Source organism: Mauremys reevesii, linkage group 20 (assembly GCF_016161935.1).
Source record: "Mauremys reevesii isolate NIE-2019 linkage group 20, ASM1616193v1, whole genome shotgun sequence".
Taxonomy (NCBI): Eukaryota; Metazoa; Chordata; order Testudines; family Geoemydidae; genus Mauremys; species Mauremys reevesii.
In genome coordinates, this window is record NC_052642.1 from 17,014,616 (window position 1) to 17,041,899 (window position 27,284).

Consider the following 27,284-nt stretch of genomic DNA (forward strand, 5'->3'; position numbering starts at 1 on the left):
AATAATCACAAATAATGGGCCCCCCAAATTGCAGGAACCCTAAGTGACAGGTACACATGTAGAGCTGGGGTTGACCTCCATTGACCATGTGTCCAGTGGGGGAGTGATGGGGGGCTGCGGCCTATGGGTAGGGTGACCATACGTCCTGTATTGGCCAGCACGATCCCTTTTTTAAGCCCCATCCCAGCCGTCCCGACTCTTTTGATCAGTTGGCAAGAGCAAATGGGACAAATGCCCACTTTTGTCAAAAAAGCGGGGTGCAGAGGAATGGGTGTGTGTGTGAGCAGCAATGCCAGCCTTGGGCACGGGAGGGAGGTAGGGCTCTGGCGAGCAGCAACACCAGTCACAGTCTTTGGGAAATACGATCACCCTATCTAGTATGTGCATCGCTGCTCACCCAAGCCCTGCCTGCCCCCGCGCAGGGAAGGGGGCTTGGGAGAGCAGCTCGGGACAGTCCCAGGGTGGGGGGCAGAGCTCAGGCCAGCCCTGCAGGGAAAGATGGTCACCCTACCCATGGGGGTGCAATTGAGCTAGGGCATACGATCGGGACTGGGGAAGATGGAGACCCTCAGGGGCATTGGAGCTGGGGACTGGGGCCCCCTGGGGCCCAAGGGAGCTGGGGGGGTGATGGGGACTGAGGCCCCCTGGGGCCCAAGGGAGCTGGGGGGTGATGGGGACTGGGGCCCCCTGGGGCCCAAGGGAGCTGGGGGGGGTGATGGGGACTGGGGCCTCCTGGGGCCCAAGGGAGCGGGGGCCAGAGGAGCTGCGCCCTTAGGTGCAATGGTGATGGGGCCCCGGGGGGCCAGAGAGCTGGGGGCGATTGGGGACTGGACCCCGGGTGCAAAGGAGCAGATGGCGGGCGGGGAAGGGGCGCCTAGGCACCCTGACCCGGAAGTGCTTCCCGGTTGCCATAGCGCTGACGCCGGCCCGGCCGGGGAAGATGGCGGCGGCTGTGTCGGTGGCGGGGCCTGGGGAGGAGGCAGCGGCTCCTGAGCCCGAGCCCCGCGGCTCTATCCGGCGCTACCTGGCCCGGCTCGGCGCGCTGCGGCCCCTGTCCGGCCCGGATCGGGAGGGCGAGAGCGGCCGCCGCACCGAGCTGCACCTGCTGTTCGACCAGCTCATCTCCGAGAACTGCGGCCCGGGGGCGCCGGGGCCCACGGGGGCGCCGAGCCCGCAGGTAACGGGGGCGAGCCTGACACGGGGAGAGCGAGCCCGCGGGTAACGGGGACGAGCCTGACACGGGGAGGGCGAGCCCGCAGGTAATGGGGGTGAGCCTGACATGAGGGCGCTGAGCCCGCGGGTAATGGGGGAACGAGCCTGACATGGGAGCTCCGAGCCCGCAGGTAACGGGGGGGGGGGCGGCGAGCCTGACCCGGGAGCTCCGAGCCCGCAGGTAACGGGGGCGGCGAGCCTGACACGGAGCCCGAGCCCGCAGGTAACGGGGGCGGCGAGCCTGACACGGGAGCTCGAGCCCGCAGGTAACCGGGGGGGGGAGGCGAGCCTGACCCGGGGGGGGGGTGTGGCGAGCCCGCGGGTACCGGGCTGGGGAATGAGCCCGACAGGGGGGGCAGGGACCCCGAGAACAGGGGGTAGCTGGCTCGCAGGGACGGGGCTGGTGCGGGGCCAAGCAGCTCCAGGCGGGGTCGAGGGATCGGGAGGGGGAAATGGGGACCAGAGTGGGGTGGGAAGGGACCCAGGTGAGTGTGGGGTGGAAGCTGGGGCGGGGGCAGGGAGGGGCTGTACCAGCTCTGAAGGGTTGGCAGGAATGAGGGTATGGAGTAAAGGAAGCTGGGTGGGGTGGGACTAGTAAAGTCCTATCTCCTAATACTCTGCCAGGCTATCACTCAGGGTGCTCCCTTGCCGCCACCCCCCAGGTTTGCTCTCTGTGTGGAAAAGCCACCTGCCCCCAGAGACTGATCATGATTTAAACCATAACATGGAGGGGGATGAGTATTGCCCCAGTTGAGTATAATGGTTCAGTACAGGCCTGTTCTCAGCCCACCTGTAGGAAGGAAACGTTCAGAATGGCCATGCCTACACTAGAAAGTTGTACCTCTTTCCTGCTATAACAGTGTAGGTAGTGGTACAGCCGCTAGTCTGGATGCACTTCTGTCAGGATAGTTGTGCTTTAGATCAGTATAGCTATTCCCATGTGGGAAGGGGAATAACTATACTGGCATAAGTCGCCTTTATACCAGCATGGCTATGTCTAGCGCTTTTACTAACGAGTATAACTGTTTAGGTAAAAAAAATCATCCTCCAGCCAGCATAGTTATATTGGTACAATTTTCAAGTGTAAACCAGGTCATTTTGGCGATCCACTGTTGAACCAGTTTCCTTGCTGGTGTAGCCCCACATTCTTGCTGAAACACCAGTCAGGAAATTGTAACATTAACATTAACCTTAGCTCTGCTCCTATGCTGCAATTGAAATGGGTCAGGCGCCCTTTGCCCACTTCCAGGTGTTACAACAATGATAACTCTGCCTGCTTCCCCCCATCTACCCTCTACATATGGCTAATAGATCTACTTGCTTATCTATAGGTCACAACATGCTAGAGCTGTCCAAAATTTGGAATTTCCAGTTCATGGGAAATTTTATCATTTTGAAGTTTGGTTTCAGACCAAACCTGATTTTTTTCAAAATTTTCCAAGAACTAGAAGTTCCAAAATACCTTGTTTCTGAGAGGAAGTAAGTTTCCTGGACCCCAGCAGTACAGTACCTCTGTGAAATTGACATGATTCATGTCAGTTTCACAGTCCCCCGCCCCTTTAGCAGGCTCTGGGACAGCTTGGCCATGCCCGCTCCCCCAGGACTGGGGACCCCAGAGCTTCCAACCTCCTGGGTAAGTTGGCTCCCTGGGCTGCCGGAATCCCATAGCCTGGGAAGCCAGCTGGCCTGAGAGTTGGGCATTCTGGGGAAGCCCAGCTCAGTAGCAGGAATCCTGGAAGTCCTGAGAGCCCCAGCTTGAGTTTAGCCTCTCAGGCTCCCCATTGTCATGTCAGAAGCCTAGATCCTGAGGTTCTGTCTACACAGCATCTGGGAAGGCACTTCAAAGTGCCTGTAGACAGACATGCACTAGCTCTTGCAGGCTAGTGCTCAAAAAACAGTGGTGTGGACATGGTAGCATAGGTGGCAGCTCGGGCTAGGCACTCAAGTGAGTACCCAGAGGGTCAGGTGGGCTTATACTCAGGCAACTAACCCAAGCCATCACGACCATGCTGCTGTTTTTAGCATGCTAGCTCAAGTCTGTCTATCCATCCTGGGTAGCATCCTCCCAGCTGCCATGTAGACATACTCTGAGAGTCTCAGCTTTTAGGAGTGCCATGCTTCCAGCTCTTGCAGCAGGGAGCCTGGAAGCCATGGCTGAGTTGTGTTATAATAGTCACGTGCAGTGGGGTAAGGTCAGTGGTAGCAGACATCTCTGGTTTATATGCCGTGGGTAGGAGAAGATGATGGACATAATTAAGGTGGTTGTTAGGACTTTCTTTGACAATTTCCTGTCTCTGCATCATTTAGATTCTCGATTACTGCACAACATCGTAGTAAATTGTTTTGTAGGGGGAATAAATTAACTATGCAGAAATGAAGATTGTGCAATGGACCCTTTATTGTGGGTCCATTGTATATAGCATGCTACTCTGACATTAAATCAGTAACAATCTTTAATTACCCATTAGTCTTCCTATTTGTTTTTCACAGCAGTCACAGCTTTTCTTTTCATTTTGGGAAGTGCTTATGATAATCTTCTCCTTTCACCCTAATATTTTAGATATTGCTCCTTTTTTCTTTCCTCTGTTCCTCCTCTTTTTTCTTTGGCCTTTATTATATGTTATACCTTGGTCTTTAAATATTATTTATCTCAGTGCTAGATTCTTAAGTGGTATTTTGCATATTTAGAGGCAGATCCAGCAGGTGGATGCCTATGTCATATGGACAGTCTACTCATTAGGTGCTCTATTGACTTCAGTTGTGCTCCACACAGAATCATAGGACTGGAAGGGACCTCGAGAGGTCATCTAGTCCAGTCCTCTGCACTCATGACAGGACTAAGTATTATCTAGACCGTGGATCTAGGTGTTCTGCCCATGCAAATCCATTTGCACAATTGAGACTTTAGCTGGTGGGATGGTCTCTACTCTGAAGCCACAATTTTGTATTGTCTCAGTGATAAATAATCATTAAGGCTTCTGCCTCTTTTTTTATCCAGGATGTTTGTGCTCTACTTGTTCAAGCCTGTCAACTGGTTCATCTCAATCAGGAACATCTTGTGAACAAAGTTTGTCAACTCATTCATCATTTACTTAACAGATTCCAGGTATGGAAAATTTGATTGTTCTGTCCCTACCCTTCCAGGCATATGGATGTGGGCCAAAAGGGTTCTCGCCTCCATGAGACAGAACCAATAGAGAGAACCTAATATGACTGCGCTTGGATTTTTACCTTCCTATTCATCCTGCCATTCTTCTGATCTACAGTCCTAGCTTGGCTATGCCTGGCTAAAGGGTTGCTGATGTAAGAACTACATGTGCTGACCCTCTCACAGGAGACGGAAATGTTTGTGTATCATGCCTTCGGTCTTGGGGAAAACAAGAATCCCATGGCTGTTTCATAAATGTAGGCTGTTTCTGTAGCAGCATGAATTTCTAACAGCCAAATCAATTGAGTCACTACCCAGCTAAAGGAATGTTACCCTGACTTGAACAATGTGCAATATAATAAGGGATGCCTTTTGGAAGTTCTTTTTAAATTCTGTATTTTTATGATGACAGGTAGTGGTTGATGAACAGAATTTGGATTTTCTTCTGTCCTATTCCATCTCTGCTCTCAAACAGTGCAGCTCTTGGACACACACTGAAATTCTGCAAGCCTTAACAGCTCTTGTTTACAACAATGGACCTAATTGTCAGAAGGTAGGTTGAAAGTTGTGCTGAATTTATTGCTAAGAGAAAGTGAACTCCAAAGCCTCAGATCCCTACACTCCCTTCCCCTTCCTTTCCTCCAAAAGAAAAGAAAAATGTCATATTCCCAGACACACATACTCCCAACATTAACTCCTAACATAGTGTCAGTAATTGAAGGGTAAAGCACATTACAGGGATGTTGTAATAATTCCATAATCAAGCATTACAAGTCCAGGAAATTCAAAGTTAAGGTTACACTGAAGAGAAATCCAAACATATTAAGGTAAGAAATTCACAGTTAAGGCACCAAACAACTTTAACTTTGCCCTGTTGTGAGGCTGTACAATAGCCATAGTGTTATGTTTTACTGTTTGTTGTTCCAGATTAGATTAAACTGTTTTAATATACCCTTCAGATTTTTTTCATATTTTTTTCCACTTGTAACATCATTATAGGGCAAAGTAACCCCAAAGCAGCCAGAGCACATGAGCCAGTTAATCTGCTGGTACAGCTGCTTAGCGTCGCCAGATCAGCACAAAGCAGCTACAGCACACTGGTGAATGTGGACCTTAATTTGAAATTGACTTATTGGTTTAGATGGTTGGGTGAAGGCTGGCCGGCCCATGGTGTCCCCATCTCAGCCAGATGGAGAGGTGACCCTAGACAGAATTGCCCTTCTGCAGCATGTGCACCACCTCCCTGTGAGAGCTCATTTCCTGCTATAAGGGCAGATTCCTGTGCAGGAGTGGGCTTTGGATTATGCATCACTCTGCAGGGTGTTCATCACACTCCCTCGGGGCTTCGTGCGCTCAGCGGGAACTTGAGATTCACGCAGCAGCAGGATCAAACCCTCATTGTACAATGGAGCCGAAATAGCAGTGCTATGAGAGCCTTTCACGCACTGATGCCAAAGTTAGCATGAAGCTATAGGCTCTTTAAAGAGCAGTGACAGCTGCTCTAAGTGGCCTACCACTGTGAACTCCTGACTCATGTGCAGTCTCCCTGACACCACTGACTCATTACAACCAATACAATTTTTGCTTGCAAATTAGCTGTAGAGGAAAGGTATTAATGGGTTGAGTTACCTGTGATGTCACAGTGATACCTCTTAAGAGTTCTAGAGCTGTTGACTTGAACCTGTCTGTAGGCTGTATAACAATAGCAATTAGATACAACAATTGTTAATAACTTAGCTTAATTACAACCTAGTGTCTTCAGATATACTCTGTGTACAAGGTATTAATTAACTTTAATTATCTGCAAAATGTAAAGTGTCTATGTTGTTCCATTGTTAAGATCTTTCGGGACAGAGAAAAGACTGCCGCAGACAGTACATTTCTTATAGAACACATTTTTTAATTAATTTTACTTTATAAACTAGTTAATGGATTTGCTTTTAAATGCTCAGAAAATTCAATCTATACGCAAAGAGATTGCTGTAGATTGGGGAAGGGTGTGCTATATTTTTCATACAAAACAAGGAGGTTGCAGCTCTCCTTAAGTACAAAATGGGACTGAGTCTGAACTATATGACCAATGCCTCCATAATATCGAGTGACAACTTTGCAACTGAACATCATTTCTAATCAGAGGATATAGAAATCTTAGTTCTGTTTGAATATCAGTCAAACCTATTCTGTAGTTGGTATATCTATACCCAGCTATAAGATTTAAGGAGTAGCTTGATTTATATCATATTGACTGTAGATCTATTGTTCTGAAGTAAAAACGGAATTTGCCAAATGATTTGCATTCACCAGATCTGACTGTGTATCCTGTTGGCCCATAGTGACTGTTAATGGTTTATTTTAGTATCTCCCGGATTTGCTGGGGAAGAGCGGACTGTTGGTACAGTTCAGTGATCTTGCTCAGCCTGATGTGGAACTCAGGAGGGCAGCAGTACACAGCATGGCAAATCTGTGTCTCAGGTATTAAATCAAGTCTTTTCAAGTGATTTGTATGGGTGCTTTAAAAGATGGGCATCTGGAAATGCTGACAGCCTGTTCAGTCCACCTGCTAAGCACAGTAAAGGTGAGAGCAATGCGATGGTTTCAGGGCCATGTAAATAGGTCCCATTGCATTGAATTAGTCCCATTGATTAATGGGACTTTGCCTTTTGATGAGAGCCAAAAGGAGATTTTTTTTCCCCAACAGCTTTGTTTTGTGCTACATCCTGGAAGTTATAAACATGACTTGTGTGTGTGAAAGTTTAAACCGCAGTGCTCCTAGCCGTTTTCATACTCATTTGGGGAAAATCAGGAATTCTCAGATTTCCAAAACTAAAATTATTTCTAAAGACATTTAATTTAAGGGAGGGGGGGAAAAAGGCAGGTATGTTGTGCTACCTGGTCTGTGCAGCAGTAGTCAGTTGGTTAATGTGGTTGGTAATGTTTATGAAACAGTTGATTACATCTTGAATGGTTGGTCTATGAATGATTTGTTATAAGATTCCAAGAATTAGTAAATTGATGCCAGAGCAAGATCTCATTACATCCGAAAACCTCCACTAAACTATTCAAGTACAGAGGGAAGCTTTTTCTTGTTTGTCTATGACAAACTTAGATTGAATAATCAATCAGTCTAAGCCAGCAGGAGTTTAGACCTGCTCCAAAGAGCTTTGCAATTATGAAGGAAGGTTTGATGTCCCATGGAATGGGACCCTTAAAAAGGAAGAGTCTATCGAGGTCCTGGATGAGGTCACTTAGATATGAGCAAAGTGCAGCGTCTGGTGTTTTTGAATGTGATTTTTCTAATTGGATTCTACTGTCAGGAAAATCACTTGCAGTATTTGAGTCTTATTGTGAACATTATCAAACTTGCACTCTGGTGACTTGAAGTAATTAAACATATGGGCACCAGCTGCTGAGGGATCCAGCACAAAGAAAGTTGTTTAATGAGTCTAGAGCCACTGCACTAATGGTCATGTTATGATAAGCTGATACGCAGGTAGCACAGGCTGCAGTGGTGTAGTGATTGCCTTCTTTATATTCATTAGTAAAGGAAGATGGGTGGCGATTTAAATAAAAAAAAAAATGTCGCTGCATTAAGGCAGTCTGTTTTTGTGAAAACGAAGGAAAATGTAAAAGCCTTTCAGAGTCATATTAAGGGCTAAATTGTATCCCAAGATATACGCATGCAGCTTCATTAATTCACCTGGGCACCCGTGTCTGAGGACATTCCCAGCAGAATAGTGATGCTGCTGCTCTTGGTGTCATTCTGCACCTACTCGCAGCCTGGAAAACCAAACATAGGAATCCACTTTAATCAGGCAGGAGAAGCCAGAAGTTAGACTAAATTTAAGGTGTACTGAGATTTTACTAACCAGTGTTTCCAGATAGTATTTATGGTGCTAGAGTTTCATCCTTTGTAGGTGCCAAAGTGCAGTCCCACTCCATGTCTCTGCTGTGCTGGGGAGGGAGAGATCTGAGCTTTTGTAACGTTATCTGTAAGAACAATTTGTATAGCTTTATATTGAGAGCCACATCTTGACTAGCTGCATCCGCTTTCATTTTAGTGTGCCTGGACAGCCATACTTAGATGAGTCTTACAGAAGTCTGTGCTTTCAAACTTTCCTAAGTGTTTTACAGTCTTCAAAAACTTCAGATGTAGATGACATCACTTTTTGTATGGTATGTATGAGTCTAATCTGCTGAAATACACTAATTATAAAGTTATGCTACATTTTGCAGTGGAACATCTAGACAACTTTTAAAATTTGATTTGAAAAGAGTAAGTCTGTTATAATCAAAGGTTTCCTGTTTGGCAGAGGCTGTACACATCTTGTGATTTGGAATATTGCCAGCTGAGACTTCGCTAATATCTCTAACCTCATTTTACTTCAGTAATATGAAAATAGTTCCAAGTATCTCAGTGGTGCTAAGCAGTCGTGTTGTTTTGCGCTATATAAGATATGAAATTCATAAGTTGAAAGATGCTGTATTTGTGTGTGCTGCCTAACTCAAAGTTATTTTCAGCTGTTACAGAATGCTCTGAAAGGTATCCAGTCGCTTTTAAACGGTGGGAAGATGAAGCTAATGCAGACTGATCAGCTTGGGTCCCTTCTTGCTGTATTAAAGGTGAATAGTTTCTTGGTTTAAATCCACATTTAGAGAGACAGACTATAGTGTGTGCTCCTGTTTCACTTTAAGTGGGAAAAGGTAGAGAAGACAGGAAAAAGAATCAGGTGGAGAGCTGATGTGTGGGGAAGGAGGATAAGATTGAAAAATGGAATGAAGGACATGGAAAAAGGGGAAAAGTTCTCTCTAGAATATGATAAAGCCTTCAGTTCTCTGACTTGTACTTCCTCTCACAAAGAAAGGGGTGGCAACGCCTTGATGGTTAAGAGGCAAGTCTCCCATTAGCTTCAGTGCTGGACCCTTGCTAAAATCCTTCTAGAAATAGTTGAATTTGGTTGCCAAAACATGTCCGATTAGAGAATCAGAATTACTATACAGACATTTTATTGTGCTATTTGAGTCTCTTCATGCTGACTTACCTGCCATTGGCAGCTTGGGTGTGAGCTTAGGGAGACAAGACCCAGAGAAGAAAGTCGTAAGGTAAACTGAAAACAATTGGTGAGCACCTGAATATATGATAATTCTTTGCATATCCAAATGGACCAGAACGCTGGTGTTCTTGTTACTGTTTTAGAAATGCATGTTCTATGGGCTTCCTGGACTGAACGTGGAAATGCCTGCAGTCTTGTACCCTGCTCCACTTCCTCAGTATGATGGACGATCACCTGTCAAACCGGAGCAGTCGGAATTGAGCACCGTTAAGCAAACAGGGGTAAACTTAAATTATACCACATGTTGATTTTTGTGTGTGTTTATTTGTTTTGACTGTATATTTCCTGTTCTGGTGTTAATGGCTGCAAGTTCCTTCACGTTCTCAGCGTGTGGTGTATTTCACGTTGCTTGCCTTAATGGCATTGATTATAAATTTCTGCACTGATTAACAAATTGCTCGTAAAGTCAGATGACTAAAACGTAGGATTCTGCAGAGATTGATTTGATTGACTCTAGCTGTGTGCATCAGTTATTCGTTTGTAGTCAAGAACTTGTGGCCTGCAGATGTGGGACTGATGGTGGCAGACTAGTTGTGGCATTTTCCATCACAAGTTACATTACTTCTCTTCTAACACACAATCACTTTTACTTTTCCGAAGGAAGTCAGGCTCATCTAAAAATGAGTTGTCTCCCTTGTTCGTGTATCTCAGTTTCTCTCTCCCTTTGCTGTTTATTATTTAACCCTGTAAAGTGTTTTGGGTTACAGATTACATGAAAGACATTAGACAAAATAAAGCTGTAGTGTCATTTTGTTGGCTTGTAATCTTCTTTTAAAGTTAATGAGTATCTCCTATAAAGCCAAAAGAGCTACAGGAACACGTACATAAAACACCTGAAAAGATATCCTACCGTTAAGTGTCTCAATGTAAAAATACTTTTTTTCTAAAGAAAAATAAAGGAGAATTGTGGAAATTCTTGTAGTTACACTGATAGTTGGAGGTTAGCATATATATCTAGAGGTTTGCATCCAAAATGTCCAAGCAAACCAGTCTTGTAACATGTACCTATGGGACATTAAGATGTTAGTAAGTTTATTTTGTCTCATTAATAAATGGAGTATGCAAGCTGAAATCGATTAAGATCTGATTGCCAGTGTATGTATAATTCATTTATATAACACTATTTCATAATAGTAACTAAATACCTGTGACCAAAACTTTTTCTTTGACTGGCTGAAGACAATCTGTCTCCCTACAATAAGCCATTTAGGTGCTTATACAATATGCATCTCCATGTTGGTGAACTTAAGTACTGACCATGCTGGAGTTTATTCATTTATGCTACTTTTTGGGATTTTATAGTCTCTCTTTTTCTCAGAAGTGATTTTGTTGTCATTCAAAGAGATTTTCAGAATAAAAAAATCTTTTCTTGTTGCAAAATTCTTACTTTTGTCTCAGCCTTTTGTGTTATTTTTTTTCTCTTAACACAGATCCGAAGGAAAAAGTCCAAGGGGAAACAAAAGAAAGGACAATTGGGGGAAGAAGTGAAAGAAGAATTAGAAAGTGATGTAGGAGATGGAGCAATCCATGGAATGAATATATTTCAGTTACATTCAGGCAATGCACAAAATAGTCCTTGTCTAAATCCCTGGAATCGTACATTAGATGCTGCATACATGCCTGCTGGAAAGGATCACTTATCATCATGCTATCCCAGCTGGAAAAGGATCAGCAGCAGTGAGTCGGAGTATTCTGATGCCGAAGGTGGAATACAGAGCAAAATGAGGTTATTGTTGTTCATGTCAATGTAAAGCATGGAAGCAAATAATACTGTGATTCATAACAATCGTGCTTGTGACACATGTTAAATATTGCTTTTTGTAGATCTGGCACCGGTTTTGTACATGTGCAGCGTTTTACTCACCCTCCCACTCACACAATCCCAGTACTGGATTCTTAAATGAAACTCTTAGAGAAATCATTTAATGTGATTTATATAATTTATTAACTAAGAAAGCTGAAAGGTGGTAATTAGTAGTAGTTTGAAAGTAAACTGATACTTTTTTTACCTTTTGGCCTTAGCTATTCTACTTGAAGTTCTTATAGCTAGTCAGGAACCTGAATAAATGAGGTCAAATCAATTCTTTTTTTCAGAGCTGCTATTAATTCATCTTTTTGTTTCATTAAAGATCTTATCAAGCCAAAGTTCGTCAAGGGGCTCTAGCCTGTTTCCTTTCCACTATCAAATCAATAGAAAAAAAAGTTCTTTATGGCTACTGGTCAGCATTTGTTCCTGATACACCTGGAATAGGCAGCCCACAGTCTGTGTCCTTGATGACTATTGCATTGAAGGATCCCTCTCCAAAGGTAAGGGAATTTGCTGTCCCGAAAGCCTTGTTTTTCAAGAACTAGTCTTCAGATTTGCCTTCCTTGAACTTTAGTATACTAGAGCAGTCTTGCTGGGGTCTTTGTGGCCTGTCGCACTGTACCACAGGACTAAAAGAGGCTGCTTTATTAGGATAACAAAGGATCTGTTATGTATTTAGACTCTAAAATTATGAGACCAGGTTATTGGAGTTAAACTTACTTTTCTTGGAGAAGATTTTGAGGTGACCAAAGAGTTTCCAAAATGTATGAAAGGGGTTGGTCAAATTAGAAGAGATAAAAGAGAACTTTTCACACTATGTTAAGGATTTGTCTACACAGGAAAGTTTGTGTGCAGCAAGCTACGGTGTGAATTTAAAGCACAGTAGCTACTCTGCACTAATTCCGCATGTGGACACTCTTCTTGCGCACTAAGGGTGCCCTCTGGAGGTTTAGTGTAGCACACTTCCAAAGTGTATTAAGCTAATGTGCACAAAGGCACTCTTACTGCGCACTCAGTGCGTCCACATAGAGAATTAGTGTGGAGTAGCTAGTGCTCACCAGCTATTGTGGGCGTTTTCTCTATGTAGACAAGCCCTAAGAGGTTCAAAAAGTGGGGATGGTCCCTTCAAATTGAGAAATGGTGGCGCTTCTCTCATACACAAGATAAATGTATGGACTGCTGTACCGGGGAAGGCAACTAAAACAGAATATGAATGAATGTGAAGATATCTCAGTTTGTTTCTAGAGGAGGTAGCCATTAAGGTGAGTGGTGAAAAAAGCTGGAAAGTCCTGATTAAACCAACCCCCCAAAAGGACAGGTGTTTTGAGCTGGATGGGCACTTTCCCTTAGCATTTACAAATCGCTAGTTGATGCATAGTAAAGATGTGCAAGGTCCAAAATCGTGCATTTTAGGATGCCCTGAATTCCAGATGTGAAGATCTCTGTGGTGACGCTGAATGGTACAGGGCAGAACATTTATAAGCTTTTGCTAGGAGAATCCAAGGAAACCTGAGGGATGAGATGTTGAATCCCAATACCCCAATAATGAAAATAAATGGACGCTGGATAATAACTGAGTTGCAAAGCCAGGCCTGTGAATATCTCTGGTTGACCTGCAGTCATAATATTTGTGCAGTTAACAGAGTACATACTCTGCATATTAACGTGGTTTTTGGAGGCCAAGGACATTTTGTCTTAAGTGTGTTTGTAAAATGCTGTCATGCTTCAGCAGAGCTGGGTTCCATGATGTTAGCATATCCTGCAGCCCGGACACACACAGTAACCTGTTTTTTCCAGCGAGGAGAAAGGTGCTGTGTAATAGGCACACACAGAATGTGAAAAAGCAGGATAAGGAAGGTTTGACATTTTCCCACAGTTTCTTTGATTGAAACAGAATTGAAATATTGTATCATTTCAGACTCGGGCCTGTGCTCTTCAGGTTCTCTCCGCCACCTTGGAAGGTTCTAAGCAGTTTCTTTCTGTTGCTGAAGACGCACATGACCATAAAAGAGCTTTCACTCCTTTCTCTGTAACGATTGCTTCCAGCATCAGAGAGTTGCATCGCTGTCTGCTGCTAGCCCTGGTGGCAGAATCCTCCTCACAAACCCTTACACAAATCATCAAGGTACTTATGCTTGCTTTGAATGGGCTTACGTTTTGTAAGTGTCTCCAATTCAGCCTCAAAGCAATTTTCTAATGACCTTCAAAGCAGACCTCATGCTTTCCAGACGTGATTGAGACAGGGCAATTATGCAAAAATCCTGAGAGCTGCCTGGGTCAAAACAGCAGTTTTTTCTCTTAATTTGCCAAGCTTTGTAAGAGAGTCTGCCTGGAAAGTCCCATTACTTCTCTTGAACACAGTTTTCTTGTTTCCATATTTCTCTTATGGCTTCTTTGCTGAGCAGATGTACAAAATAGTGCTGTAGAACTCACTATCAAAAAATAATTGTAAAGGTTTTTGTGTTTTTAATGGCAGTTTTGATTTGAGTTTTTAATCTAAAATATTCCTTCCCTAGCTCGATTTTTATGGTTGGCCATGTTTGATCACAGTAATTGTTCTAGAAGCAAAGCTTTTGGGGCAGATTTTCAAATACTGACCGTCTCTCTTCAGTTATTTGCAAATTTAATCAATGTAGCTGCCTAAATGACCTAACTCACAGTACAAAATGAGAGAGCCACATTTTCAGCTTGGTCTCTATCACCTCTCATCCGGTTATCTTTTGTGTGTTTTAGTGCCTTGCAAATTTGGTATCGAATGCACCGTACAGCCGTTTAAAACCTGGTCTATTGACAAGAGTTTGGAACCAGATAAAGCCATACATTCGTCATAAAGGTTTGCATTGCACTGGGCTGGATTCTTTTCTCGCTGTATATGTTGATTCTTAACTCAGCACGAATTCTTAATTGCTAGTATTTTTTTATTTTATTTGTTTGGTTATTTATTTATTTAGAAAAATTTCCCATGATTAGTAACTATGTAAATAACTCCACTGCTCAGTGGTGTTTACCTTTTATTTTATTTTCCCATATTCTCTTTAACAGATGTTAATGTTCGGGTTTCCAGCCTCACGTTGTTAGGCGCTGTCGTATCCGCTCAAGCGCCTTCACCAGAAGTACAGTTACTTCTGCAACAGCCCAGTTCTTCCGGACTAAGTAACAGCGGTACCGCAACCCCTCGTCGCGTCAGTTCCTCTGAGTGGTGGAGAAGAGCACCACCTTCACAAGGGGAACCCACGGACAATTGGGAGAGTTCATCTTCAGAGCCTTGTTGGCTCATACGTCTTTGTATCTCCACTGTTGTTCTGCCCAGAGAGGATTCCTATTCTGATAGCGATACTAGCTTCACAGCTAGTACTGTCTATGAACCATCTCCTGTTCGACTGGAATCTTTACAGGTAGGAATGGACAACTATTAGAAGAGCCAACTAAATGTATGAAACTAAGAATAAATATCAAATCTCACCAGTATCGGCCGGTTCTTCTGCCCTTATGATTTGGTAACCTCGTTTGATGATGGGGCATGTATGCATCTGATAAGAATTAGGAGTATTCTCTATGTAAGCCTCTCTTTCCAGTGTTGCATACAAGTTAAATCTTGACTAGAAAGATCTATAAGTGAAATACTAACAATAGATGACTTTGGCCTGAGTGAAGCACTGAATAGGAAGATTGAGACTCACCTCTGTCTTTCTTTATGCAACAGTGTAGAAAAGTATAATTTTGTCACTTCCATCCCAAGGAAATTAAGCAGCCTCATTCCCTTACTAGAGTCATGGATCCTTGTCACAGCTGGCTTCATTAACCAGGACAGCCAAACTACAGGAGATTCAAGGCTTGTCACTTTTGCAGATTCTTTTGTGCTTAGGTAGTAGTTAGCTACAGGAGAGTTCACTTAAACTTGAGCAATGAATTTACTGCGAGTTCCTGCTTGATAGTGCTTTCAATATGTCCTGTTAAACAGGAATAGAAGCTACAGGGCCCAAATATCTTTTGTGTTCACTAGTTTGTGTTGTACTTTCTAGCGCTCATGTTAGAGTTTAGTGTGTGGTTACTGCATTGAATAAAACGTTCTCTCTCTTTTCATTTTGGTAAATTCCATTCAGTATTTATTTTTTTTCCTACTCTGCAGGTCTTGGCACTTCTTGTGAAGGGCTATTTCTCTGTGGCTCAGAGCTATTTGTTAGAGCTTGGAGAGGTGGCTTGCAAATGCATGGAGGAAACAGATCCGTCCATTCAGCTCCACGGTGCCAAAGTAAGAGCTTGGAGAAATGCAGATAGCTTTTTACCGAGTGTTGCTCTGTACATACGCTCTAAAAGTATTTGTAATTAATCTTGATGTGAAAATACCTTTATTATAAGTCAAGACAATTGTGTGGAAAGAGCTCTGACTGCGCTTCTATGTTTCTATTTCATGCAGTATACTATAAACAAGACCCATCCCTTCTCCATACTATGGCTACTTGTGCGTTACTGTACTCTAGGACATCAAGAAATATACGTTTTGGCCCCAATCTTGTATTCTTTTCGCACTCACAATTCCATTGAATGCTGTGGAAGCATTCCAGAATTGGACCCTTACTTATTACACTAACAACAGTTGAGTTGGGAGTTTTCATTTTGTTCTGGATACCATAAGACATTTCTGTCCATCTCGGCACAGTTGTTCGCCATGTCGCCCTACTTGGAGACCTTATTTAGGAGGAGCTTTTTCACTAACTCTGAGCTAGCAGTCACAGAGTGTAATATAAAATAACGTTAAATTACAGATTTCATTCATTGTGTAAATGACTGAGGTTTGTGCTAAATATTTCCATAGTCAAATAATACTTGAGTTTGCTTTGATAAGGAGCCAGTTCATTTTCTTTTTTCTTGGCAGCTTCTGGAGGAGCTGGGCACAGGCATAGTACAACAGCACAAACCGGATTCAACCATTGCTGTCAATGAGAAAGTACCTGTCAACTTGGTAGGTATATGGACCTTAGGGGTGGGATTCCACCTAGTTAACCCTCATGTCGTGAAATCTGCTGCAAAGTAATTGAACCTGAATGTGGATATAACAATCTGATGTAAAGTGGAGAGGGAGTACAAAGTATCTTGAGATGCTGGTATGGTATACACTGAGTCAGCAAGCTATGACAGTGTAAAGATCTACAAATAAGCATGGATTGTAGGATTTTGTTCTGATAGGCTGTTTCCTGCTATTAAAATGAACTGACAAGAACTGCCGTTGTTAATACTTATCATTTGAACACTGTGTGTGTTCGTTCGTGTTCTATCCTACGGCAACCTTTGTCAAAGCTGAATAAACCTCCTGGTAAATATCAAGCTAATTTAAGAAAGCGACAGCGAGTTATGATGGGCATCTCTTGTCTGACTACTTGAGACAGAAATTTTATACATAAAGGGCTCTGTCAAGTTTGGTTAGGCCTAAAATTAGACCTACTAGCATTGTTTAGATTTGTGGACAAGTGCTTTTTATGAGACACAAGTATTGACTGTACACTTTCCCTTTGCTCCTGCTTTCTGCTGTAGCTTTGGGATCAGGAAGAATATTGAGGAGCTCAGATACCACATATGATAGGGGTGCTATATAAAACCCTAGATAGATATGCACTACAGCTTCAGTGACATTTCATAGTAAAGTGCTCCAAGAGCCTGTGTCAATATTCTGCCTGCTACAAGAACTGAGTAGGTGGCTGATACCCCAGTGCATGTGATCATAGAGAAATCCATTGCTTGGGGCTGTTTTTGTCAAGCTCACTGAAGCTGAGAAATTGGGATTCTGGCAATAATGTAGGTCTGTTAAGTATTCTTTCTGTGAACTGAAGGCTATTTTAAAAATAATTTTAGGGAATGTTAATGAATAAAACAGAAACAAAACAAGCAGATTGAGCCAAAATATTATTTGTACAACTAACTATTTTAAGATTTCCAATAGTTGTAGTAGTCAATTTCATGCTTGTTTACACTCACTGATGTGATACTAGGTATGTTTTAAAGATGATCTTAGAAAAGACCATCCATTTCAGAGACATGGGCAGTATTGTCAAGCTCATCTGACATCAGCATCAATTGTCTAATGGTTTTAGTTGGTAAACATAGTTTCTCTGCTACAGGTTGTAACCTTCTGGACTATGATGTTAAATGGCCCTTTACCTGGTGCCCTTCAGAATGCTCAACATCCTACCCTTCAGACAAGTGCCTGTGATGCTCTTTCTTCTATCTTACCGGAAGCTTTCGGCAGTCTGCGGGTAAAATACGATATCTTTTTTAGTAGTAGTCTTCTGCTTTTATCTCTCTTAACTATATTAATATTGAACCTGTGTTAAATTCATATGAAGGATGGAGTCACTGTTTTTTTTACATCCAATCTTCATACTTTTTTCATATTAAAAAACCCTGTGTAAATGATTACCGATTAAGATTGGAAAAGGCATGCTTGGGAATATTCAAAAAGTTTGATTGTGGAGCGTTTTAGGAGATGGCTACTCAAGCAAGCGCTAGACTGCTTTGAGGCCTTGAATATTAATGGCCTGGTTGAATAGCTTGGTTGTGTTGCATGGCAAACAAAGGCCTTTAGAATCTCATTCTGTGGGTGAGATGTGGAAGATACTGCTATTTTGCTGATAAAATTCAGCCAAGCATGCAGACAGCTGAACTGAAGGCAGTGGACTGATGTTGTTCACACACTTGGTTGTTTTTTTTTTTTTTTCATTTGGCTGGCTAGCAAAATGTAGCTGAAACTGTAATGTTTGCTCTCTCAATTGCAACTGAGTCTGATGGCATTACTCTCCTTTTACACAATGAAATATGCTTCTGTACTTTAAAGCCTTGGCAGCATATAGCCACTGTATTGTGCAGCTCCATTCATGTCACTGTGCCCTGCTTGCCTCAGAGAACCCTGCCAGGTCTCAGTTACAGAGGAACTGCTAATGCAGCAATATCCCTGGAATTCTGTTGGTCCGACTTCTCCAAGCACAATGTGTACTTCATCTCTCTGGACTTTGATCCCACTTCCCTTTCAGACTTCGGTGTCAGTCATTGCCCGCTTTGACCTATGGCTCTGATGCAGCACAGTTGACTTGGCTGCAGGCTTGTATACTCACAGACCGTACAATGGGAACTTGAACGTGCTTTATGATCCCTCTTTAATGCTTTCACACTGAAGAGTGACTCTCTCTCATGGCATGTTGGCTCCCCCCAATCGTTCCTGTTCCATCCAGGTGGGTAGTGAACCTATTGTCTGCCCCAATCCTTTTTGTTGCTCCTTTTTCCCCAGCACACATGCCCTAGCTGGTTGCCACTGTATCACAAAGATACAGCTTGGTGAAATCAACAACGCCCCGTTTACCAGCATGGGGTAATTTGTTGAAAGTGGGGAGTACTCCTGTCTCCTGTGTAGCAGCTAGATGCCAGCCAGCTCTTCCACTTATTTCCCGTACAGGAATACGGGACGTTCTCATTGCTTCTGCAGACTCCTGGTGTTCGTTTTTTAAAACACACGTCAGTTCTTAGCTTTTGCTTTTCCCCCGAAAGAGGGGGCTCTGCAGTACAGTATTGTCACCACTGCTCTCTCCATTTCCGTTGCTAATTGCAGGATGACCAGCAGATACTGTGCATCACGCTACTACTGGGGCTGAATCACAGTGAGAATCCCCTGGTGAAAGCTGCTGCTGCACGAGCCCTTGGAGTCTACGTCCTCTTCTCATGTCTTAGGCAGGTTAGCAGTGGTCCGTTATTATCTGACTTGGAGCTCTTAACAATGCATTTGTTGAGCAGCAAGCTGTAGAGCACGAGGTTTCTTTGTGGGAAGCAGGCCTCTCTCTTAGGCCAATGGTAATACAACACGCTGAGATATTAGCTGGAAATATTCTGGCAGTTTGCTGGTGCTTCTTCCAACCCTGACGACTCTGTTCTATGGGCACTGTAGGCAATGGAACCCGTGCAGTTCTGCTGTGTGAAATGTGGCAGGAGGGGGAGTGTCTGTAGGTGCAGTGCAAGGTCCTCACCCCCCCACCCTCCACAGCCCCTTTGTCAGGTGGAAGGGCCAGCTAGGTAGGAGGAAGCTCTGAAAGCCCTGGATCTGGCTGGGAGAGGATTGCCTCGCTGCAGGAACTGCACAAAGCAGCTGTAGGGCTGAAGACTCCTGCACAAGCCCTTGCTTAGGGGGTATGTGGAGGGTGGGGCTGGAGCAGCATGACAGGAATAGGGTCACAGCACGTAATGCTGCAGAGTTTCCAGGCAGTGTTGTGGCCCATGAGCAGCTGGGGATAGGTTGCTGTAACTTAGGCCTAGAACTGTCTGTTAGGCAGGGACTGTGGAGCAGCCCAGAATGGGGAGGATGCAAAGTTAGTTAAGAGCGACGATAGCCCCTGTCAGGACTGCGAGTTCTGTACTGTGTCTCTAAGAGGTGCAGCTGAGTCTGTCCCTGTGCACTGTAAAGCTCCCTTCAGCACAGCATGCAGCGGGGCCTGGGAGACGTGTGTGCGTATGGCTGGTGGATTTGCAACTGTGCAGGTGGACCAAACTGCCCTTTGGAGCCATGTTAACCCGTCTGGTTGCAAGAGAGGATTCCGTCGTTTTTGCAGCATGGTTGTGAAGTCTTACATGGGTGACTATTTTGACAAACTTGAACCGTAGCTGAAGTTGAAATTTTAGTCTGAAATATTTTGAAAGAAAAGCTTTAATCATAGGCAAGGAAATGGAAACGAAATATAACATGCCACAAAAGTGAAGATTAGAGAAGACAGCTCAACAGGGAGTTTGGAGAAGCAATTACTTATTCGACAGTGGCATTTGATGAATATGAGATTGTCAGTCCAGGTAATTATGCTTAAATCAAAGTAACTAAAGTACCAATGAAATTAAAATATGCAGTGAAATCATGTAGAAGCAGTCACCCAAGAGAGGAGCAAATTTGGACACTTTAGAGTTAGATCGTTAAGTAGAGATGAAACAAAGCTGTATGGGGAACATTAGAGATACTTTAAAGCTGTTAGCACAGAAGGTTGCTTTAATGGAGCTGGTGTTTGTGCAGATTTCACTGTGACGATAAAGACAATGAAGTGTACAGAGCTAAGGAAATCCACCCATCTTTTAAAAAAGAACTTCCTTGCATTTTAAAAAAACAACAAAACTTTTAATTCTCTAGGATGTGATGTTTGTTGCCGACACAGCAAATGCTATCCTGAATTCCCTCCAGGACAAGTCTCCAAACGTCCGTGCCAAAGCAGCCTGGTCCTTGGGCAACCTTACAGACACGCTGATTGTCAACATGTAGGTAGCAACATTTTGGCTAATAAAACTTTATAAATGGCTTGAGATCTTTATTATTAGTCCCCCAGTAATATATGAATTGCCATACCTGAGCAGACCAATAGTCCAAATAGATCAATATCCTGTATTTGACCGTGTTCTCTACCATAATTGATGGAGAAAGGTTAAGAACCCGTGTAGAGGACACATTATGGATTAATGTGCCTGTGCAAGAAGCTTCTTCCTAGCCACTCTTAATTAGAGTTTGCCTTATTCCTCAAAGCGTGAGGATTTGTGTTCCTACCTTCTGTAACTTGTGGATGTTTTCATTATCCAGATCTAATCCATTTCTGAATTCCATTAAACTCTTAGTTTCATATCTTCCACAGGTTATGTACTGCATAAGAAAGAGGTTTCCTTTTATCTTTTTTATATTTGTTACATTTTGATTTCATTGAATATTCCTTTATTCTTGTGTTACATGAAAGGGTAAATAGGATCGTGAATATATTTATTAATCAACCCCAGTTTTAGTACAGAACGATGGACCAGCCTGCTGTTAACTTTTTGCCATATTGAGAATTTACCATTGATTCCTATGCTGTTTTCTGTCTCTCAGATAGCAGTTTATGAATGTCTGCATTTCATTAGTCTTATTGCACTACCAGCAGGATTTCCTGCAATGATGATTTACATTTTAAATTAGGTGTAATATCATATGCTTTTACTATGCTCAGTGTTTGTCTTACATCTCAGCATTTTAGTTAAAATCAAGAGTATTGTCAACGTAGTCAATTATGTACCCTATATAGGGGGACTGTATCTTATCTTGACAGTAGGATCGACTCTGATCTGGTCTTTTCTGTTTCTGACTGCTCTGATCCTGGATGGTGTATGGTTTATTTTGCTAGGGAAATGATCGGGCAGAGCTTCCAAGAGGAATTCTCAGATCTCCTACTACTGAAAATGTTACGATCAGCAACTGAAGCATCCAAGGACAAAGACAAGGTACGCTGCAGCGGGGCAGGGAAAGGAATAAAGCCAAAAGCAAAGTTAAAATCACCCATTACTTGCTTTTAACTTTTTATTACAGCGTGTTTTATTTGAGTAATCCATAAGAATGGAATAACCAGGGAAGCTGATGGTAGTACTTGCATATAAACAAATCCTATGTGCTGTATTGCAAAATATGTTGAGACTCCACCAACTGGCATTACCATAATCCATATCCACCATTAGATTAGTGTAGAATAAAATAATACTATCTCATCTGGAGATGTGGACCGCTGGCATTTAGGTGTTTACATTGAGGGAAGTGCAAAGTGTAGCTTTTTCTTGTCTGTTGGACACTGCCTAAGTTGGTTGGCGTTCCAGGCATTTTGTAAAGCCTGTCTTATTTTCCCAGGAACTTTTTGAAGAGGCAGTTTAGGGGTTGTTTTTTTGACAGGGTATGAGAAGGTGTGTTTTTTTCAGTTATTTAAAAAAAATTACTTTATTTCAGCACTATAGGTATTTAATTACTTTTCTATATGCACCGAGAGGCCTTGCCAGATGCATGTGTATAAATTGAAAATATAATTTGTGCTTTGTGTTTCAGGTAAAGAGCAATGCAGTCCGGGCCCTAGGAAATCTGCTTCATTTCCTTCAACCATATCACATAGTAAAACCCAGATTTAGTGAAACCATTAAGGAATCCATTCAGGCCCTTATTTCTACTGTCCAGAGTGAGGCTACCATGAAAGTACGGTGGAATGCATGTTATGCGCTGGGAAACGTATTTAAAAACCCTGCCTTGCCACTTGGTAAGTAAAATCTTCCTTTTTTAAACATTTTCGCTGACCTCTTTGGGAATGCACAATGAGCTGTGCAAAAAAAGAATCTTAAGGTTGTGTTTTACTAAGAATTGATCTGGCATATGTATGTGTTTGGAATTGAGAGAGAGAGAGAGAAAATAAATCCTCAAAGGGCTGAATGTTTCTTTCACATTCAAGGGAAGAATCTGGCCCAGAATGTACATTTGATATTAAATAGACCTAATTCCTGCAAACACTTATTTACATGCTTAACTTGACTACATTGATTTTCATATGGCTACTTATGGTACTAAGTATGTGCATGTTTGAAGGATCAAGGCAGCAGCAGGTACTAGATATGGAGGTTAGTGACTCAGGATAATGTAAAAATATTGGACTTGCTAATAAATTTGATCCTTCAGTGAAACCAAAACAAAATAAATTAAGGCCTCTGCCTTGTAATGAATGGCATCTACTCAATCACTGAGGTTCCAAAAAGTATCATTCTGATTATCTGGAAGAATTGTTATATAAGCTACACAAGTGGAGTCTAAATGTCATGTCACTTGAGTATATTTTTTTCAGCTATAGAGGAAAAGGCTAGAATATTAGTTTTTATTTCAATAAATCAAAACGCAGTTGATAATTTTCTGTTTATGGCAGAAATCCTGAGCCTTCAAATGAAGACAAGGTTGATCAGTGTAATAAATGTTTGTGAACAGTTGCTTTTGTAACATTGATTTTGTATATTTTATTGACTGCAAACTTGTGCGCTTCCTAGGAGAAGCTCCTTGGACTGCACAAGCCTATAATGCTCTTACATCAGTGGTGAAATCATGCAAGAATTTCAAAGTCCGAATCAAATCTGCTATGGCCCTCTCCATCCCTACCCAAAGGGAGCGCTACGGAACCACTGAACAGTTTTCCCAGATCTGGAGTGCGTTGGTTATAGCTTTGCAGAAGAGTGAAGATACCGAGGACTTTCTGGAGTTCAAATACAGTGCCAGCCTAAGAACGCAGATCTGCCAGGCTCTGATTCATTTGTTAAGCTTGGCAAACAGTACAGACCTGCCATTCATTAGGAAAACTATAGCAGAAAATGGGGATGTGATCAGATCCTATGTCTTGCAATATATGAAATCGGGGGTTGAAGAAGATGAAGCAGGAATACACACAAACTCCCATGAAAGAGACAGATTGTTGAAAAGAGCTATTGAGCATATTTGTGGTATTGAGGAACTGTCAGAAGGCAAAGCTAAAGTAGTAGTAGCTGCTTATCTAGAAGATATCTTGACAAACCACATCAACGCCGCTGAATTGACAGAGGCTTAGGAAGAGAAATCCATTGCTTTAATGACCAGTAAATTGTGCCTTCTGATTATATGCAGAGGGAAGTACACTGCTTTCATGTATGCAAGATGTCCAGGAGAGAGGTTTCCTATTGGCAACATTAAAACATTTATTTCAGACTTATTTGAATCAGTTGAAACTCTTGAGAAAAAGGTCTACAATGCTGAAAAAAAAAACATTTAATCTCCTTTACTTTCCTACTATTTAGTTCGTTGTAAATTGTCTCCATTTGGTTTGGCTGATGACTGATCTGATATAGAGTTATCACTCTGAAAACAAATGTCTTTTTATTCTTTGTATATTTTATAAGAACAGAGCCTTTTATGAGCTCGTTTCCAAAGCCTTTTATCATGGTTGGCTGCTATCTTCAAAAGCTTCCCCCCAAAGGACACGGGCAGAATTGGTATTTTTTGCCTTAACTTTTCTGGAAGTCAGATTGATCATAAATATGGAGAGTTGGTATACTCTTCTCAGCATGACATTTTGTCACATTTAATGCACTTGTACAATAAACTCAAATATCAGTTGGAATACTTGAATAACAGCTTGATGTAAATCAATTCACACACACTTTTATATCTACTCTGGCCGCCCTCCTGCACAGGAGGACTTCTTCTTCGGTGCAGGGCCACTGACTTCCCCTCTTCTCAAAAATAAACTCCTACCCGAGTCTTGGACTTATAATCCCAAGTCTGATAGTACAGTACAGCAACCAAGATGCTATCCTACTAGCCCAAGAGCTGCAGCTGGTTTCTTGAGGGTAACCATGTTCATAGAATATGGGCTGAGATTTTGGCATAGAGGATTTGGGACCCTAACTTCCTTACGCCGTATTGAAAATCCCGGGCATAGTTTGTTTGTTTGATCTCTGCATATAGTACTTAATCACGATGCGGTTCTGTCTTCCAGATTTTCTTCCTATTTGGTGATTTAGCTGGACATGTCATCTCTTGAGTATAAATTATGGGGGGAGGGATAGCTCAGTGGTTTGAGCATTGGCCTGCTAAACCCAGGGTTGTGAGTTTAATCCTTCAGGGAGTCATTTAGGGAACTGGGGTAAAAATCTGTCCGGGGATTGGTCCTGCTTTGAGCAGGGGGTTGGACTAGATGACCTCCTGAGGTCCCTTCCAACCCTGATAGTCTGTGATTCTATTATTTTAGTTACTTTTATTATGGAATATGTTTACAGGTACAGGACTCCCACCTTGCAATTGATAGCATGCAGCAGGACTGCTGCACGGATTGACTTCCCCATTGACCAATCTGTGTTGTAGATACACACAGCTGTGTGTGACACTTCTGAGGGGGCGGGGTACCCAGGGTTGTGTGGCACCTTGCCCCCACCTGCCCTTCACCTGAGGAAGTCTTGTTTGTGCCTGTTATGGATCAGCTTCCTGAAACCATGCGCTTCTGGCAACACAAGCGCTGCCTCGCAGGCCTCGCTCCCTGTATAGGTTAGCAATAGGCATACATCAACCCATGTTTGAGCACTCAAGAACTCTTAGATCCAGGGTTCCCAAAGAACTCTAGCTTGTAAGATTCAACTCAGGATCATCATATTACTTAATGCACCACACACATAGATATAGTGAAAATCCAAATAAGTTTATTTTCAAAGACCAGATATTCAAGTGATAGTAAGAGTATTGGAAACAAATGGCTCCATATAAAGCAAAATCATAACATGATTTCTGGAGCCTAAACTTAGTTAACAAGGCATTCCTCTGTTTCTATAAGATTGTTTAGCCTAATCAAAAGAAGCCTGAGGGGAGATATTGCTCTCTATAAATATATCAGAGGGATAAATAGCAGGGCGGGAGAGGAATTATTTAAGTTAAATGCCATGTGGACACAAGAACAAATGGATATAAACTGGCCACCAACAAGTTTAGGCTTGAAGTTAGATGAAGGTTTCTAACCATCAGAGGAGTGAAGTTCTGGAACAGCCTTCCAAGGGGAGCAGTGAGGGAAAAATCTAATTTGTTTCAAGTTTGAGCTTGATAAGTTTATGGAGGGGATGGTATGAGGAGACTGCCTATAATGGTATGTAACCAATCTGCGACTGCTAGCAGCAAATATCTCCAACGGCCAGTGATGGGACTCTGAGCTCCTGTATTACACAGGCCATAAAACTTCCCCAAAATAATTCCTCCCTTTCCCACCTCAGAGTACCAAATACCTAATTTTTTACAGGTCCCAAACAGCTTTGGGACTACACATTTACCTATGCCTATGTTATGGTACTGTGGGGTAAGATATTTCAAGACCTAAGACCCCTATCCTACTATGAGCTCCATGTGGCCACAGAAGTCTGTCTATGTAGTGATCGCTGCAGGACTGGGCCTAAATTAACAAAAAGAACAGAGATCTGCCCTGTCTTAATTCTGTTACAGAAGCTCATTCAGATATAGCTTTTGTACATTTATTTATACGTTCCATCCTCGTTACAGCCTTGAAAACATTTTTCCCTCCTAGAATCTACGTCTGCAGTTTTCAGAGCTGCCTAAAGCAATTTGAATGCCCAGTTCCTGTTCAAATTAACGGGACTGGATCTCCAGGTCCCCTAGGCAGATTTGAAAAGCTCATTTTAATTGCAATTCCCACCCATCGCTGAACTGTCTCCTTCTGCCTCTGCCGCAGCAGAAACAAGCACAACAGTGACTGGTTTACATCCAAGGCTGGCTAAAAAGCCTTGATACACTCCGCAGCTGTCTGGGGAAGGGTACGTTAAACTGCGCTGCTGCAGCCCAAAAATTATTGCTGTCAAGCATAACCATCAACCTTGTTTTCAAGAGCTGCAGCCAGGATCTTTTATGGAAATTACAATCCGATGCTATACTTCCACCCACCTTAAAGCTCTTACACTGCCTGAGAGGTGTAAAGGGCTTTAGTGTTAATGCAACGGAGCTTTTTGTCAGCCTACTTTCTAGTTTCACCCTGCTCTCTAGGGTGAGAAGAGAGACTCATGAAACTTCATTAATCCTTGCTTTCTCCATAGGTTTGCTCTGAGCTTTGACCTGCAAACGTCAGAAACGAACCTGCAGTTTCTCATATCACTTGTAGAAACAAACCTGTTCTCTCTCTTCGTTTGTTTATAAAACTGTGATTGGACAGAAGGGGACAGTACTGAGGCACACCCAGGATTTGTGAATGTTTCAAAGCTGAAAATGCAATGCATATAATGCGTGGGTTGAAATGTACAGAGTGGCCTGCTCATGGGCAGAAGATGGAGACACAGAACATAACTTGAGATTAGTCCCTCTCTCTCTCTTTTTTTTTTTTTTTTTTTTTAACACTGAGTGTTTAATCAAAGATCGTATTTCAAAGGAGCCATTGGCTTAAAAAAAAATCCCAAACAGCTGCACAAACATTTCAATGATTTAATTAGTGATAGGGTTAAAGGCGGACCCACAGAGGCTCAACCCCCTGTTTCTGTACAAATAACTTGAGGTGCACATCCCACGTACTTGCTTGTGGTCAAAGCCACGCACCCCCCAGAAGAGGTTTCTCATTGTTTGAGTGCTGAGTGTGCGGTAGGGCCTGTACAGAACATAGAATAAGATGTGATCCCCACTCCAAGGATCTTTCCCTTGACTTGTCCCTGCTCC

General features: G+C 42.8%; 1 protein-coding gene across 2 annotated transcripts; it reads left to right on the top strand.

The window, feature by feature from the left end:
- The first annotated feature begins 917 nt into the window (after positions 1-917).
- On the top strand, positions 918-24,215 carry HEATR6 (HEAT repeat containing 6). Of its 2 annotated transcripts, XM_039508315.1 has the most exons (20): positions 918-1,177; positions 4,211-4,318; positions 4,773-4,913; positions 6,717-6,832; positions 8,419-8,533; positions 8,879-8,980; positions 9,555-9,692; positions 10,902-11,197; positions 11,601-11,778; positions 13,197-13,403; positions 14,012-14,111; positions 14,321-14,673; positions 15,408-15,530; positions 16,155-16,241; positions 17,395-17,529; positions 18,876-18,998; positions 20,430-20,554; positions 21,445-21,541; positions 22,131-22,335; positions 23,108-24,215. In XM_039508315.1, the coding sequence occupies exons 1-20, from the start codon at positions 941-943 to the stop codon at positions 23,656-23,658; spliced, it is 3,537 nt and encodes a 1,178-aa protein (XP_039364249.1). In that variant the 5' UTR covers positions 918-940; the 3' UTR covers positions 23,659-24,215. The 2 variants fall into 2 exon arrangements, with proteins under 2 accessions (XP_039364249.1, XP_039364250.1); XM_039508316.1 differs by lacking the exons at positions 918-1,177; positions 4,211-4,318; positions 4,773-4,913 and adding an exon at positions 6,012-6,140.
- The last annotated feature ends 3,069 nt before the right edge of the window (positions 24,216-27,284 follow it).